At 36.8% G+C, this 13,514-nt stretch overlaps 4 protein-coding genes across 10 annotated transcripts; 2 read left to right on the top strand and 2 right to left on the bottom strand.

The window, feature by feature from the left end:
- Nucleotides 1–29: 29 nt before the first annotated feature.
- Nucleotides 30–2,110, bottom strand: LOC106652041. The gene is made up of 9 exons (XM_014370776.2): nucleotides 1,823–2,110; nucleotides 1,625–1,747; nucleotides 1,428–1,545; nucleotides 1,075–1,339; nucleotides 862–984; nucleotides 699–789; nucleotides 504–637; nucleotides 277–409; nucleotides 30–157 (listed from the first exon to the last, which is right to left on the bottom strand). Exons 1-9 carry the CDS (start codon nucleotides 1,964–1,966, stop codon nucleotides 110–112), a joined length of 1,179 nt encoding a protein of 392 aa, XP_014226262.1. The 5' UTR covers nucleotides 1,967–2,110; the 3' UTR covers nucleotides 30–109.
- On the top strand, nucleotides 1,478–4,646 carry LOC106652042 (venom acid phosphatase Acph-1-like). Its single transcript, XM_014370778.2, has 7 exons — nucleotides 1,478–1,548; nucleotides 2,776–3,102; nucleotides 3,180–3,281; nucleotides 3,467–3,738; nucleotides 3,831–4,114; nucleotides 4,189–4,418; nucleotides 4,488–4,646. Exons 2-7 carry the CDS (start codon nucleotides 3,016–3,018, stop codon nucleotides 4,623–4,625), a joined length of 1,113 nt encoding a protein of 370 aa, XP_014226264.1. The 5' UTR covers nucleotides 1,478–1,548; nucleotides 2,776–3,015; the 3' UTR covers nucleotides 4,626–4,646.
- A 10-nt stretch (nucleotides 4,647–4,656) lies between these two features.
- Nucleotides 4,657–6,548, bottom strand: LOC106652043 (nurim homolog). Its single transcript, XM_014370779.2, has 3 exons — nucleotides 6,120–6,548; nucleotides 5,558–6,035; nucleotides 4,657–5,486 (listed from the first exon to the last, which is right to left on the bottom strand). Exons 1-3 carry the CDS (start codon nucleotides 6,247–6,249, stop codon nucleotides 5,357–5,359), a joined length of 738 nt encoding a protein of 245 aa, XP_014226265.1. The 5' UTR covers nucleotides 6,250–6,548; the 3' UTR covers nucleotides 4,657–5,356.
- Nucleotides 6,549–7,016: 468 nt separating this feature from the next.
- LOC106652034 (RING finger and SPRY domain-containing protein 1-like) lies at nucleotides 7,017–13,182 on the top strand. 7 transcript variants are annotated; one of them, XM_014370765.2, is made up of 11 exons: nucleotides 7,017–7,489; nucleotides 10,139–10,411; nucleotides 10,486–10,651; nucleotides 10,727–10,909; nucleotides 10,978–11,044; nucleotides 11,118–11,258; nucleotides 11,341–11,456; nucleotides 11,528–11,671; nucleotides 11,745–11,962; nucleotides 12,038–12,298; nucleotides 12,366–13,182. In XM_014370765.2, exons 2-11 carry the CDS (start codon nucleotides 10,191–10,193, stop codon nucleotides 12,463–12,465), a joined length of 1,617 nt encoding a protein of 538 aa, XP_014226251.1. In that variant the 5' UTR covers nucleotides 7,017–7,489; nucleotides 10,139–10,190; the 3' UTR covers nucleotides 12,466–13,182. The 7 variants fall into 7 exon arrangements, with proteins under 7 accessions (XP_014226251.1, XP_014226252.1, XP_014226247.1 ...); XM_014370766.2 differs by lacking the exon at nucleotides 7,017–7,489 and adding an exon at nucleotides 7,706–7,772; XM_014370761.2 differs by lacking the exon at nucleotides 7,017–7,489 and adding an exon at nucleotides 7,828–8,327.
- The last annotated feature ends 332 nt before the right edge of the window (nucleotides 13,183–13,514 follow it).

Here is a 13,514-nt window from a genome sequence, read left to right as displayed (position 1 = left end):
TTTTTGTTCTTTTATTATTAAACATTAATTATAATATATAACGAGTCGGATGTAATATCTATATGTACAAATTTCTCTGACACCTCCATTGTCTCGTCTTCTAATTTTATCACTCAACCGCAAAGACGAGGAAGTACACCAGGCCTTTCAGCACGAACTGCGAGAAAGAAAAAAGTTCAAAGAGAGAAAACAAAAACAATTAGAACAATTGTTCAATATCAATTATTCATATGCGCGCGAGCGCCTCGTTCTCGCGCGTCCATACAGCTTATGTACCTGCCGCATCGTGGACATGCACAGAATGAAGGCTTTGCCGCCGGTGAGCTTGCACGGCTTGGCGCTGCGCATCATCATGATTATCAGCAAATTTCGCGTCCTCCTCGGGAAGGTGAACCAATCGGTGTGAAAACTGTCCGAAAAAAAAAAACAAAATGATTGGCGCGAATTCAAAGGTAATGATACATGATCGCGCCGTTGAATGAATATTGAAATCGTGTAAATACCAGGCGTGATATATGGCTTGGCTGCTATCGATTATTTTTTGACCTGAATAAAATATGGTTTGGAAATGTATCAAGCCCGAACCGACGACCGTGATGTATCTAATGAACTCGATCGGGTCCTCTTGAATGTAAAGCTTGAAAAAAATGGAAAAAATTGAAATTGAGATCGTTGAAAATTTAGATAGCGATACTTACCAGCATGATGCAGGTGCCGAACGACGACATGTTTTGCACCAGCAAGACGAACCACGTTATGTTGTAGGCTTTCTCGATGCGATCGGTGATGCTGCGAAAAACAAAATCAAAAGAATAAATGAGATGAACATTCGAATAAAATCCCCGGGTGCAATTAACTTACCTCATTGCCAATTGGTACATGTCATTGGCCCTGAGAACGTTGGCGTGAATTTCATCGTCGGCCAGGCCTTGCGAGCGTCGACTGTCGCTGCTGCCCCTCGACGAGCAATTTCTCAATCGATAGCTATTATCGTGCGTGACAGGCAAAATGCGTCATTTTTTAATCAAAGATGCTATTAAAAAAAAAAAACGGAGTTACCGAGATAATTCTCACCAGGTAATTTCGTAGAGGGCGCAGTTGTCTTTCACGAGCGCCATGAAGCCCAGATCGTGCGCGAAAAACAAGATCCCGCCGAAGACGAAAACGATCAAGAAGTGCCCGATGATGTAGTAATAGATGTCCTCGTCCTCCATGAAGTACTCGACGTTGATGTGGAGCAATTGTCGCGGTGGTGTGGCATTGGCTCGCAGAAAGTAATTCATGTGAATGTGCGCCAGTGGTATTATGTGGTAAAAACTGCCCAACGTGATCGTAGTGACTGCGCGAATTCGGGTCGTAAACGGATCGATGTGTAAGATTATTGCTTGTAAATTGGAAAAAATTACGAAAAAACAGGTTGAACTCACACAAATACGTCAACATCCATTTGGTCGCCGACTCGGAGCTAACTCGCAATATTTCTTTCTCTCCCTCGTCGTCCATCGCGTCCAAATGAGACAGTGCTTCCCGGTACAAGTCACCTCTCTAGTGAGTTCGGAGTTATAACGTTAATATAAAATTCGAGAAGATTTTAATTTAAAAAGAACACCCAAGACGCCCCTACCTGTTTTTCGTTCAAATACAGTACTATACTTTTGGCAAAGAGACCGTGGATAATCATTAAAAACAATGAATTTTCTATCACGATTTCTTGATACTGGTCTAAACTGAGCATTAATTTTATTGCCTAAAAAATTTTCAAAGTATCGTACTTTTCTTTTCTAACTTTTGATTTAGAGAGACAACGAGCTCGAGTACTCACCAATGGAATGTACACCGTAACGATCGCCATAAAAGAAAACACCCGTATGTATAGATTTTTCCTTGGATTTTGAAACGGCCAGCAGCCGGCGTTTATCTCTAAAAATTTCACCCAGTTCCATGATTTCAGTTGTTCGAAATCCATCTAAAAGTGTGGCGACAATAACAAGCCACACTTCGACGCCACACAAATAAAACGAGTACTAAAAAAAAAGAATTATTTTATTTCAACGTCCCGGACAAAGATAAATGAAAGTGCAGAACAATCGCTAATTTTTCGTGCATTTTGTTCGAGTTGAGACAGAAAACTGAATTGAGCCTCGCTTTTAAAAGCTCATAGGCCGCTCTTATGCACAAATGTAATTCTTTAATATTTAACAAAGCTTCTATGCCGTAGATGAATAATTAAAGCGATTTTCGAAGAAGCTAGAAGTAAATAATGTCACCCACGTTTTATAGCTATTGTTATTATTAATATTATTATTGTCATTATTGATATTAATATTATACCGCGTGGCATTACGTAATGGAATAAAAAAAATAATAACAACGACAACAACAATGAACCTTGCTTTTTTGACACTTGTTGCTTTCGATATTTGGCCCCTCAAACATTTTTTCTTCCAAAGTTATTTTATAATCGAACGGCAATTACAGTTGAATTTCAGTTCAAAAAGTGAATAATAAATTATCATAATTGAAATCTAAATTATTATAAATTTCAAACTTGATCAAGTTAATGAGAAATTAATTTATTGTAATTGGAAGAGAATTAATAAACGCTGATGTTCGTGACACATGAATTTAATATTTTATTAAAATATTAATAAAATGATATAAAATCAATTCAATCGAGTACAATATAACCATTACAAATATTACATTTATTTTGCCTTACAATTATTTTGTAACCCCCGATAAAAATTTTAAAAAAACATTGCCTTTCATTATCAGGAAAATGAGGAAGCGAAAGGACGCAAGAATTCATAATCTTTCAAACAATTGAAGAACTATACGTATGTTATTATAAAGTCGATGCTACTCGAATCGACGGTGTTTGTACAACTTAGCTGCGGCATCGAATAGCCCGAACGTGAGTATAGATTAGATAAGAGCAAAATAATGAGCTAACGATATATAAGTTAGTTCACGATGATGATTTTGCGTTGAAAATCCAAAAGCTCAGTTTGCAAAATGCAGTTCTTACAATGGCTTATTATATGCTTATTGGCTTTGCATTTCACCGTCGTTTATTCGTTCAATTTAAAATCGATCAGTGTTGTGGGTGATTTTTTCAACGTAAAAAAATGATTCATTCGAAATATTGATGATGACGAATCGTAAAATATCGATTTCAGATATTCAGGCACGGCGATCGCACCCCGAAGAAATCAGAAATTTATCCGCTCGATCCTCATAAAAATTACATAAAATCGCTCGGATATGGAAAATTGACGAACGTAAGTGTTGAAACGTGCCCATGCCACGCAGAGTATCGATTTTTCACGCGGTTTAAATTCGTAATACGTCGAACTTGAACTCGCGATAAATATTATTATTCAACCATTTCCACGCGCTGTCTAAATATAGTCTAGCGAATATAAAAATAGTCACTTTCTTCCTATTTTTACACGTAATAAACCAGGAAGGAAAAAACAGAGAATACCAGCTGGGCGTTTCCTTGAAAAAGAGATACGGCGCCATGCTCGGCGACGACTACGACACGACGAATATTCACGCGATCAGCACGGATTACGACCGCACGAAGATGAGCCTGCTGCTGCTCCTGGCGGGCTTCTTTCCGCCCAGAAAGGACCAGGTGTGGAACAAAAATCTGAATTGGCAGCCCATACCGATCGCCGTGTCGACGGCCGACGACGGCAAACCGAATTACTGGAACTCCGATCTCTGCCCCAAGTATAATATACATAATGAAATATTCTCTTTGACTCGTCTGGGCGCGGTTATTTTCGCCTTACATTTTTTATTTTCCCGAATTGTGCGTATAGATTTGGCGCCGAGCTAAAAAGGATTCAATCGAGCGCGGAGTATCAAAAGAACGTGCGTAAATTCGATAAACTGAAGAAGGAATTATCGAGACTGACCGGTCGCGAGATCAAGGATCTGTACTCGATGTACAAGCTTTATCATCTGTTTTACGCGGAGCGAGCCATGAATCTCAAATTGCCCGCTTGGGCCGACTATTATTATCCCAATGGTCCTTTGAAAGACGTGGCGCTTTTTATTTACAAAACTTACAGTTACAACGACGTTTTGAAAAAACTTAATGGAGGTAAGTAAATACATATGGCCATCGTCACCGCAAATCGAATATCGGTGTGTAACATATTGCTCGCACTTCTCAAGGATTGTTCATGCGCGAAGTTCTGAAGGCCGTGTCGAAACAGATAAACGAGTCGAACGAAACTTTGCCGGATGAAAAAATCGATAGCCCAAAAGTTTTTCTGTACAGTGCCCATGCGAGCAATGTAGCCGCTATTTTACAGACTCTCAACGTTTGGAATAACGATTTACCGAACTATGGAAGTGCTGTCGTACTCGAGCTTTATAAAAAGAGAAGTCGCTATTACGTTAAGGTAATTACATCGTATGTAATAATGCGGGTTGGTGTTGAATATTAATCTTTGGTCTTTTTTTTTCTACAGATTTTATTTAACACTGGAATACCGATGAAGTTCAGGACTCTCGTACTGCCAGGTTGCCCTGAGTACTGTCCATGGGAGGATTTTCTAAAGATAACGAAAAAAGTTTTGCCCGACGATAGTGACCGGTGTTCCATTTAAATGAGTCACGCGGATAAACAGAAACGTAAAATTAATTATTGATATCTTATATTTATGACTTTCAAATTACAATAGATACATTTGTTCTATAAAAATATAGAAGTTTCATTTTATCAGATTATAAACATTTTGTTCAATTATAAACCTTTGCATTGATAAAAAATACCTTGCATGTTCGGCTGCTATAGTGAGTTTGCATTACACATATCAGTCATTCTTTTACAAGTATTATATGCATACTCCATTCTCTCTTATTATTTATAATTCATACACTACTGAAGCATTTTCAACTTTGCGATAAATATTTCTGAAACTTATACTTCATAAAATGTTCATTTCTTTACAATTATAAAATATTTACTTATTACTAAAATTAGGCACTTAAATTCTCTTTTGTATCTCATTAGAGATTTTTTTAAGGAATATAGTGACGTAATTTATGATGATTACTCTCATAGCTGCCATAAGGGTAAACCAATACATCTTGAATCATTACTCTAATACATTTTTATATACCATAGGTAGTATATATTGTTAAAATTTGAGATTACTTGATCAATTATTCTAATTGAATGGAAATGAATCAGGAATTTAGCAGTTTCAAAGTTAGTGGATAAGCTTAAGTTAATATCACCCATAAATATTAAAGCATTAAGACCTCAACTAACTCAATTATGAGTTAATTTTATAGCTGCAAAATAATATTAAGCAAAATACTGGAAATCACTTATTCAGTAATATTTATATCCCCTTTGTTTTTTCCAAATAGTCATGGAATGGTAATTATAATCATCTTCATCGATTGACCACATCAAAGCCATGTATATTGTCAATAAAGAAGCCATGAGCAGTCTATCAATACTGTAACAAAATTTAGTTATATGTCAATTTGAGAAAGCCAATGATGTACATAATAACATCAATATTTTTACCTCATCAGTGGGAAGAACCACAAGATTGAAATAAATCCAATGAAGCTAGGATGCCTCATATGACTGATATATCTTTGGAAGCCCAAGGATTTTAAGGACATTGGGCGTGGTCGTCCAGATATTTTATAGAAAATCTGCTTCAAACCAGCTAGATCTAATATATCCATGGTAACGCAACCAACGTAAATGATCAACCAACCGAATGATTGAAAGGCCATAGTAGTGTACCATATCTTGTCATTTTGAAGAGCTTTGAAATCCCAAATGTATGCCCAAGTTATGGTTTGCCAATGAGATATTACAAAGTGTAATGCCCCGGCACTACAGGCATTGTAAATACTACGCTCGAGGTCGTCCAAGTTTAATCTATGATACAAATCTTTTACAGATTTAGCAGCCATGAGAGAATGTTGTAAGATGAATACGCTGAGTAAAGCTGTATTCATAAACAGGGTCCATAATGTTTTGCTGATCAAACCTTAGCATACGATAAAGAAAAAGAGGCATGATTTAGTCACATTGTAAAATAGGGGTACTCTGGTTTATCATAAAACACAAGTACCTGCATTGAACTCGTCGCTCTCTTTACTCTCTTGCGGACTCGATAAAAATTTCATCAAACGACATAGCACAGTAAATGTGTAAAAGAAGCTGCCCAAGCCCATGGAGAGCTTTAAAATCTTTGCAATCATCTTCGAATCCCTCGATGCAGTCTCTCTCTCTCCTTTCGGTAATAAGTTAATACGTTCGCAAATTCGCTATCAATTTTATCGCGTAAAAAGCCACTGTTTTCGTCTAAAAATCGTCAGCAACTAATAAGCGTACAACCCGCGCGCGCAAATGTCAATATACACAACGAAAATTCGCAATTATAAGGTTATGTACCAGAACGCAGGTGTGTACATTTTTCGTATATTCGCGCACCGAGTTGCGAGTAGTATACAGCCTTGAATTCGCACTGTGCCTACATTACGAGCGATTGTTTGTGCGCGAACTCGTCGGCAGTATGTTTACCTTGACATTACAGTAGATCCATCATACCTATAATTGTTACATGCCGCGATGCCATTCGATTCACCGCAGAGCGAAAGTTCAGTTCCCGCCCCCCGGCAGCAGTGCGTAAATAAAAATTTCGGAGCTGTCGATACGAATTCGGACTTGATTGACATTTTTTATTTTTGGGATATTCCCGATTTTTCGATTTTTCACGGCCAACAGTGCATGTACAAGCAGTAATCTTATCCGCGCACGAATAAGCCGCGTCGGCTCTTTAATTAACAATATTTTTCGACGTTTACTTACACGCATAACAAATCTCGTGCACACGCACTCTCTAGAAATAACAACAGCAAACAAACGCGCGAAGAAAAAAAAATGACAGTAGCTCACGAGCAAAGTCTGCGGTATTCTATCGGACGTCTCGTGATCGTAAAGCATGTGTGCAAGTTACATCGAGATGATAACGAACATTTTTATCTCTCGACTATTATTGACGCTCTTCGCGCTCGAAGCTTCGCGGCATACAGCAAATCGATAGCGCCTCTAGATCATCGGCATCGATTTCTCGGTAAGCGCGCAAACATTTATCCGGTTCTGTGAAATTAGTGCGATACAACTCAACGCGACCAAAAAAAAAAGCAACACTCGGCTTGTTGCGATGCTCTCGATTCGCTCTCTTAAAGAACCTAATACAATAGGATCGAAGGAAAGAGAGAGAGAGAGAAAAAGAAAGTCCGATCCGCGTGTGGTTTCGTGTTCACCGCGCGCGGCGGCAGAAATCCAGCAGATTTCAGTAAAAGCGCAAGTAAGAAAAAAGAAAAGAAAGAGAGAAGTGCGCCCGTGTATAATATCTTGGTCAATGGTGTTCAGCAGCAGTTCTCTACCCCATTCATTCACGTTATTAATGGGCCCATTTCGCGCTCGGTCTCTCCGGTACGCAGCAGCATTAAGTTATAATTAAAATATTTATTTACTATTTCCCATACAATAACGTTCCACCACTATAGCTAATATTTAACGGTCGCGCTCGGCTGCGCCTTTTGAAAGATCCCGCTCCACTGAGCAGCAGACTTGAACAGGCGCGCGCGCAACCAGCAGGCGCAGTTCTGCTGCATGCAAACTCGCAGACGTCTGCTGCAGTCAAGTCAGCGCAGTGTGCAGAAATCTCCTAACCTATCTCGCCCAGCGCGAAGAAAACAAACAACTCCCTGTTAATGTACGGAGATGGTGTGGTTGTGTATATAGCATAATGATGTATAGGTAGCTTATAGGAGACCACGCGCGCGCGACTCTGTGTGTCAATGCTGCGACACGGCACTCGTCGTGCACAGCCACAGCGCAGCACACTGCACCAGAGTCAAGAGTGTGTGTGTGTTGTTGTGGTGTGTCTGCATATAGAAAGAGAGAGAGAGAGAGAGACTGACTCCGAGTGTTCATGACTAATGCACAGCCAGAGAGCGAGAGGCCAGTATAGTAATCAACATGTTAGTAGAGGTGTTGCGTACAGAAGCAGCAGCAGCTCGTCGTCGCCTATCTAAATGTGTACATTACGTTATTTTTTCCCCCTTTAAAAACACGTGAACTACACATTGGAAGTTGAGGTAAAAGGCGAGATAGAGAGATTATACGTGACGACGATGAGATCCAAAGCCACGATAGCAGTGATCGATATATGTATTGTAACGTGACTACGCACACGCACGACGAGCACCACCACCAGCTAGCTCACGAATCGCCTATCCGCGCGAGCGAAAATTACAAAAGCAGATGGGTAAGCAATACAATACGCACACACACACACACACAGAGAAGTTGTTTGAATTTTATCGCAATCTCTTCGTGCGCTCTATATATATACACGTTATCGTAGTAGTAGCACATGTATCGCGCCTACTACTACTTTTGTAATAATATAGTGGCTCTCCGCGCCCGCTCAGGCACCCGTGTGCATGCCTACAACAATTTGACTCTCTCGGCGTAATTGTGTATTGACCAAAATTCGGAGTCGTGTGACCAGCATATAGGTGCTACAATCCACGAGTGCGCGCGGAGCGTCGTTCGGTCTTTATTTTTCTCGGTATATACAGCTGACGATGATTCGTCGTGCCGCTGCAACCAGTTGACGAAAAAAAAGTGCGAGTGTCGCGTGCGCCGAGCGAGAGCATTCGATAATAAAATACCTATTATAGCTCCATTTCCGAACCGTAAGATTATTTTAAGTGTTTCCGTCTGTGTCATCGTTGCGGTGACTCGTGTGCGCCTCGCGTTTACGCACTATACACACAAACGCATAAGATTCAATTTCGTTTCTTGATATTGTTCGCGCGCCCGCTGCCTGCCTGCTGATCGCCCATTGACGTGAATTTTCGTCCGCGTCGTCGTTGCTACTGCTAGGCTGCCACTGACTGTAACTACTGGCCAAAATCTCAAATATACGTAGCATATACTATAACGCACACTTTGAGAGACGAGAGCTTTATTTATCCCGTATGACAACTCGTGAGTATATATATCGATTCATATGTATGTTTTGTGTTTACGAGCCCGAAAATTGTCGAAGGGAAAAATCGTATACGCTTCTGAATTGCACGTCTCTCTCTCTCTCTCTCTCTCTTTCTTTCTTTCGGTGAAACCTTATCGTGAAAATGCGTGCAGGCATCAATATCGTGTGTGTAGAACTGCTTTCGAGATTATACGAGACGGAAAATGATAAATAAAGTCGAAGCGACAATTAGTCAATTTCGATTACGAGCAGACTGCGCCACTGCTGCTGCCTTGCCTCGCAGTGAAAATTCGAATTTCTTCTTCTGACTTCTCGACCGTGAGTTTATTTTGTGACTGCTCTCTGATTTTGGTTCTTTTTCATCGTTAAATTTTAATGATGTATAATTAAAAAAAAAATCGACCCATCCTCTTTCTAAATTTACCACGGTCGATTCTTCGGATGCATAATTAATTCACTTAACGTCGTCGCTATAAGTGTCGTTTGTTTGTGCAACAGGGTATTTAGTAACTTTTAGTAGCAGGAATTACTTCATCAATTGGCCTGATAAGTGTAGAAAGTCGTTGAGTAAATATCACTATGTGCACAGCACCTGTGAAGTTATAAGATTACAAAGATTGATTGAAGAATTTTTGTCTTTGTTACTTGTGCATTGTTAGTAATTGAAATACCACATTTGTTGACAGGTATAAATAATTTTATGAATAATCGAATGCCCTGCTTTAAAAGTTTAAAACTCCAAAAGCAATCTTTAAAACCTGTAAAAATTTTCATTTAAATCTTTGAAAAAATTATCATACACCCTTGGTACTGGATGAGCTTATTGCAGTTTATTCAGTGCCAAAGAGTCAATCAACTTCAAGGTCACTGAATCAATGCGTATGCTTATTTTTGGCTTTACTCCATATTAACCATTGTATCTTTAAATACATCTGCAGTAATAAAAAAATGTTAAATTTGAAATGGTATTTTCAAAATCAATATTAATGTAGTTAAACTTAAATTATATAAGGCAATTCCCTCTTAAAATAATATTTAATGTTTTAATGACTCTAAAAAAGTATCTTGTTTTCCATCAGGTCATGATATTTTGAAAGCAGTCCAAGTAACCGGAATACAAAGTTTGTGGTAATGGGAAATTGTTTATGTAAAAACACTGCCAGTCACAATGGACGGAACTCATCATATAACACCAGGTCAAGTTCGATGGCAATGGCTAAAAATTCATATGATCATCCCTTGGACTTGACCACACAAGCTGAGCCACCTCCGCAATTTAAATTTCCTACGTTACCACATATAGACAAATTAGTTCTAGAGATATTAGGAGTAATAGGTTTACTTGTTGATAGGTAAGAGAATCATTTTAAATATATATACCTTAAAATCTATTATTCATTAAATAATTTTTGTATCAATTCTGTAGTGAACAGGAACCTCCACCAGCTATGTTAAAGCTTCATAATATAGCTGACAAAGAAGATGGTTGGATACAAGTTGTCAGTTCAATGGTTAATGTTATTCCAATGTTTAATCCTCTTGGAGCTTCTGTTATTACTTTAATGCTAGACGATTGCCCATTACCTTCAAAGGTATGAGTCAATAATAATGCAGTAGAAAGAAACAATAATTCTATTTATTCTAATTGCAACTATTTTTGTTCATAGGACTCTGTTCTAAGGCTATCACAAGTATTCCAGTTGTCACAAGATCACAAAAAAACAAAAATAAGCGCAACGCAACAGAGGAATATCTGTGTTGTTTTAGGCTGTATAGCAGAGAGATTGGCTGGTCCGAGTAGCATAGCAATTTTATCAGATGCAACTCTAGATTTTCTTTTATCTAATCTTGTCAGTAAAAAATTGGTATTAGAATTATAAAATGTATATAATATAATAATTATTGTTATATTTTGCAGGAGGAGGATGTTGATCCACATGTAATATTATTTTCTTTAATAGCTCTAGAGAAATTTGCACAAACAAGTAATTTCCTCTTTAATTTCAAATTTATAAACTTAGTATTCACTATTTATTAATAAAAATGTTTTAATTACAGGTGAAAATAAAATTACTATTAAAAACCGCCTTCTAAAGAAAGATCCAAATCCTTTATTGACATTAGAAAAGTGGGCCAATGAAACTAAATATGTACAACGACAAGTTGGTTTTAGTGCTCAATGGTGTTTAGATAATTTATGTAAGTACTTCAATGAAATAATAAATGTATTAGTTTTATCTATAAAATAATAGAGTAATACTTAATATTATTTAACTTCTAGTTTTAATAGAGGGACGAGATTATTCTCATAACACAGTCGATTTGACTGGCATAAATGTGATGTTAAATACAAAAGACGTAAGTGAGTACCTGAAAATTTCTCCAAACGGATTAGAGGTATGTTTGTTTGATCTGAGCAATAATTATTTTTTTTGTCCATGAATATGCAAAAAACTTATTTGTTACAGGCACGATGTGATGCTTACTCATTTGAAAGTGTTAGATGTACATTTCAAGTAGATGAAGGAGTATGGTATTATGAAACTCTTATTATCACCAGCGGTGTAATGCAAATTGGTTGGGCCACAAAAGATAGTACTTTTTTAAATCATGTAAATATCTTTTTACCATTGATAAATCTATTCAGTCAATACATTTTTATTCCTTTTGTCATTAAATTTTTAGGAAGGATATGGCATCGGAGATGATCAATTTTCATTAGCTTTTGATGGGTGCAGAAGACTTATATGGCATAATGCCCGTAGTGAGAGAGTTTTTAATATACCTTGCTGGAGAGAAGGAGATATTTTGGGTTGTTTATTAGATTTAAATAAGCAAGAAATCATATTTTCAATAAATGGAGCCCCTTTGAAGACTTGTAAGCAATTATTTGAAAAAGCCAGGTAAATATACAAATAAATACTTTAATTAATTGAGTCTTCCAAATATCCTTTACTACTTTATTATTACTTTTTCAGGTCAGGATTTTTCGCTGCGGCAAGTTTCATGTCGTTTCAACAATGTCTTTTCAATTTCGGAAATGTTCCTTTCAAGTATCCACCAAAAGATCGAACGTTTCAAACTTTCAACGATCACGCTACTCTAAACCCAGAAGAAAAAATCGTTTTACCAAGACATTTATTCCTAAAAGAGCTGAGAAAATTCAGCGTCCGAGAGGATTCCTGTGAACTTTGTTTCGATAGAAAAGCTACGGTGAAGTTGTTACCTTGCGATCATAGGTACGATAAATTTTTCATAGAAACTAACTATGCTGCGATTTTTTACTTATAAATGATCCAATTTCAGAGGATTTTGCCAAGAATGCTCTAAACAATTGATCGAATGTCCAATGTGCAGAGCGCCGATTCAAGAAATGTCAATAGATAGCAATGCGAATAGTACGTGACGAGTACCAAAAAGGACGGCATTTTAATAATCTCTTTGATTTTCAACGACGTAATATTAAGAATAAATCCATAGATTATGCATTAATCTATTATAAAAAATATTCAAACACGCACTAGTCAAGTGCTGTTATAATGTTTTTATATCATTACTAAACTAAAAGTTACTATAGTTAAAAAATAACAGATTTATATTGAAATCAACTTTAAAATTGATGTCGCGATTCCGCGATCGAATTGTTCTAATAACAAGAAAACATAATTATCTATTGTCTAATTCAAGCTGGTAATCTTGATCGTTTTATTATAAGGCACGAACAATCACTCAAGTGATTATTTTAACAGATATTCTAAGTAACGATAACAGCGTATTTCAATAAGTATATGTGATTGTTTTATTAAGTTGTGAAACGAATGAAGTATTGACTCACGGTTAGCATCTTAAGTCTTTTCCGATCTTGTAATCGAATTTGATTTACAATTTAACATATTAGCTAATGGCTAAAAAATTGAGCGTAACATCGTTTATAAAATCGAATCAGCATTCCAGTTTAAAAACAAAGTCTTTTTAATTCTTCAATGATATATCTCAATTATTTATTTTATATACAAGTCTTTTGTGATGCTTTTGCTATGAATTACGAATATAAAAATATTTCACGTAATGAAGTCGTTGCATACTTGCTTCAGTGCTGGATAATTTTATTTACAATGTAAAATATACATGTAACAACGTAACTATAAAATTAAGTTTTTTTTACTAGCCTTTATAAGATTATTTTGTTATATTAAAAAATTCATTGTTGAATAATACAAAAATATATAATGCACAAGAACTAGGAAAAAAATGTCGATGTAAATTCACGTCATAATCCGAAAGTACTGAGGAACTAGAACATTTTTAGTTATTTGTTAAATTTCATTCTTTGACTCTAATGCAAATTAAACTAAATAACTACGAAAAATGCATTCTCAGTCCCTCCAAAGGAAAAAAAAATAAGAAACATTTAACTGTAATATTTTAAATTAATTGTTTGATAATCGTCGAGTA

This window comes from Trichogramma pretiosum, unplaced genomic scaffold (assembly GCF_000599845.2).
Source record: "Trichogramma pretiosum strain Unisexual culture from Peru unplaced genomic scaffold, Tpre_2.0 scaffold13, whole genome shotgun sequence".
NCBI lineage: Eukaryota > Metazoa > Arthropoda > Insecta > Hymenoptera > Trichogrammatidae > Trichogramma > Trichogramma pretiosum.
This window is presented reverse-complemented; position numbering and strand designations above follow the sequence as displayed.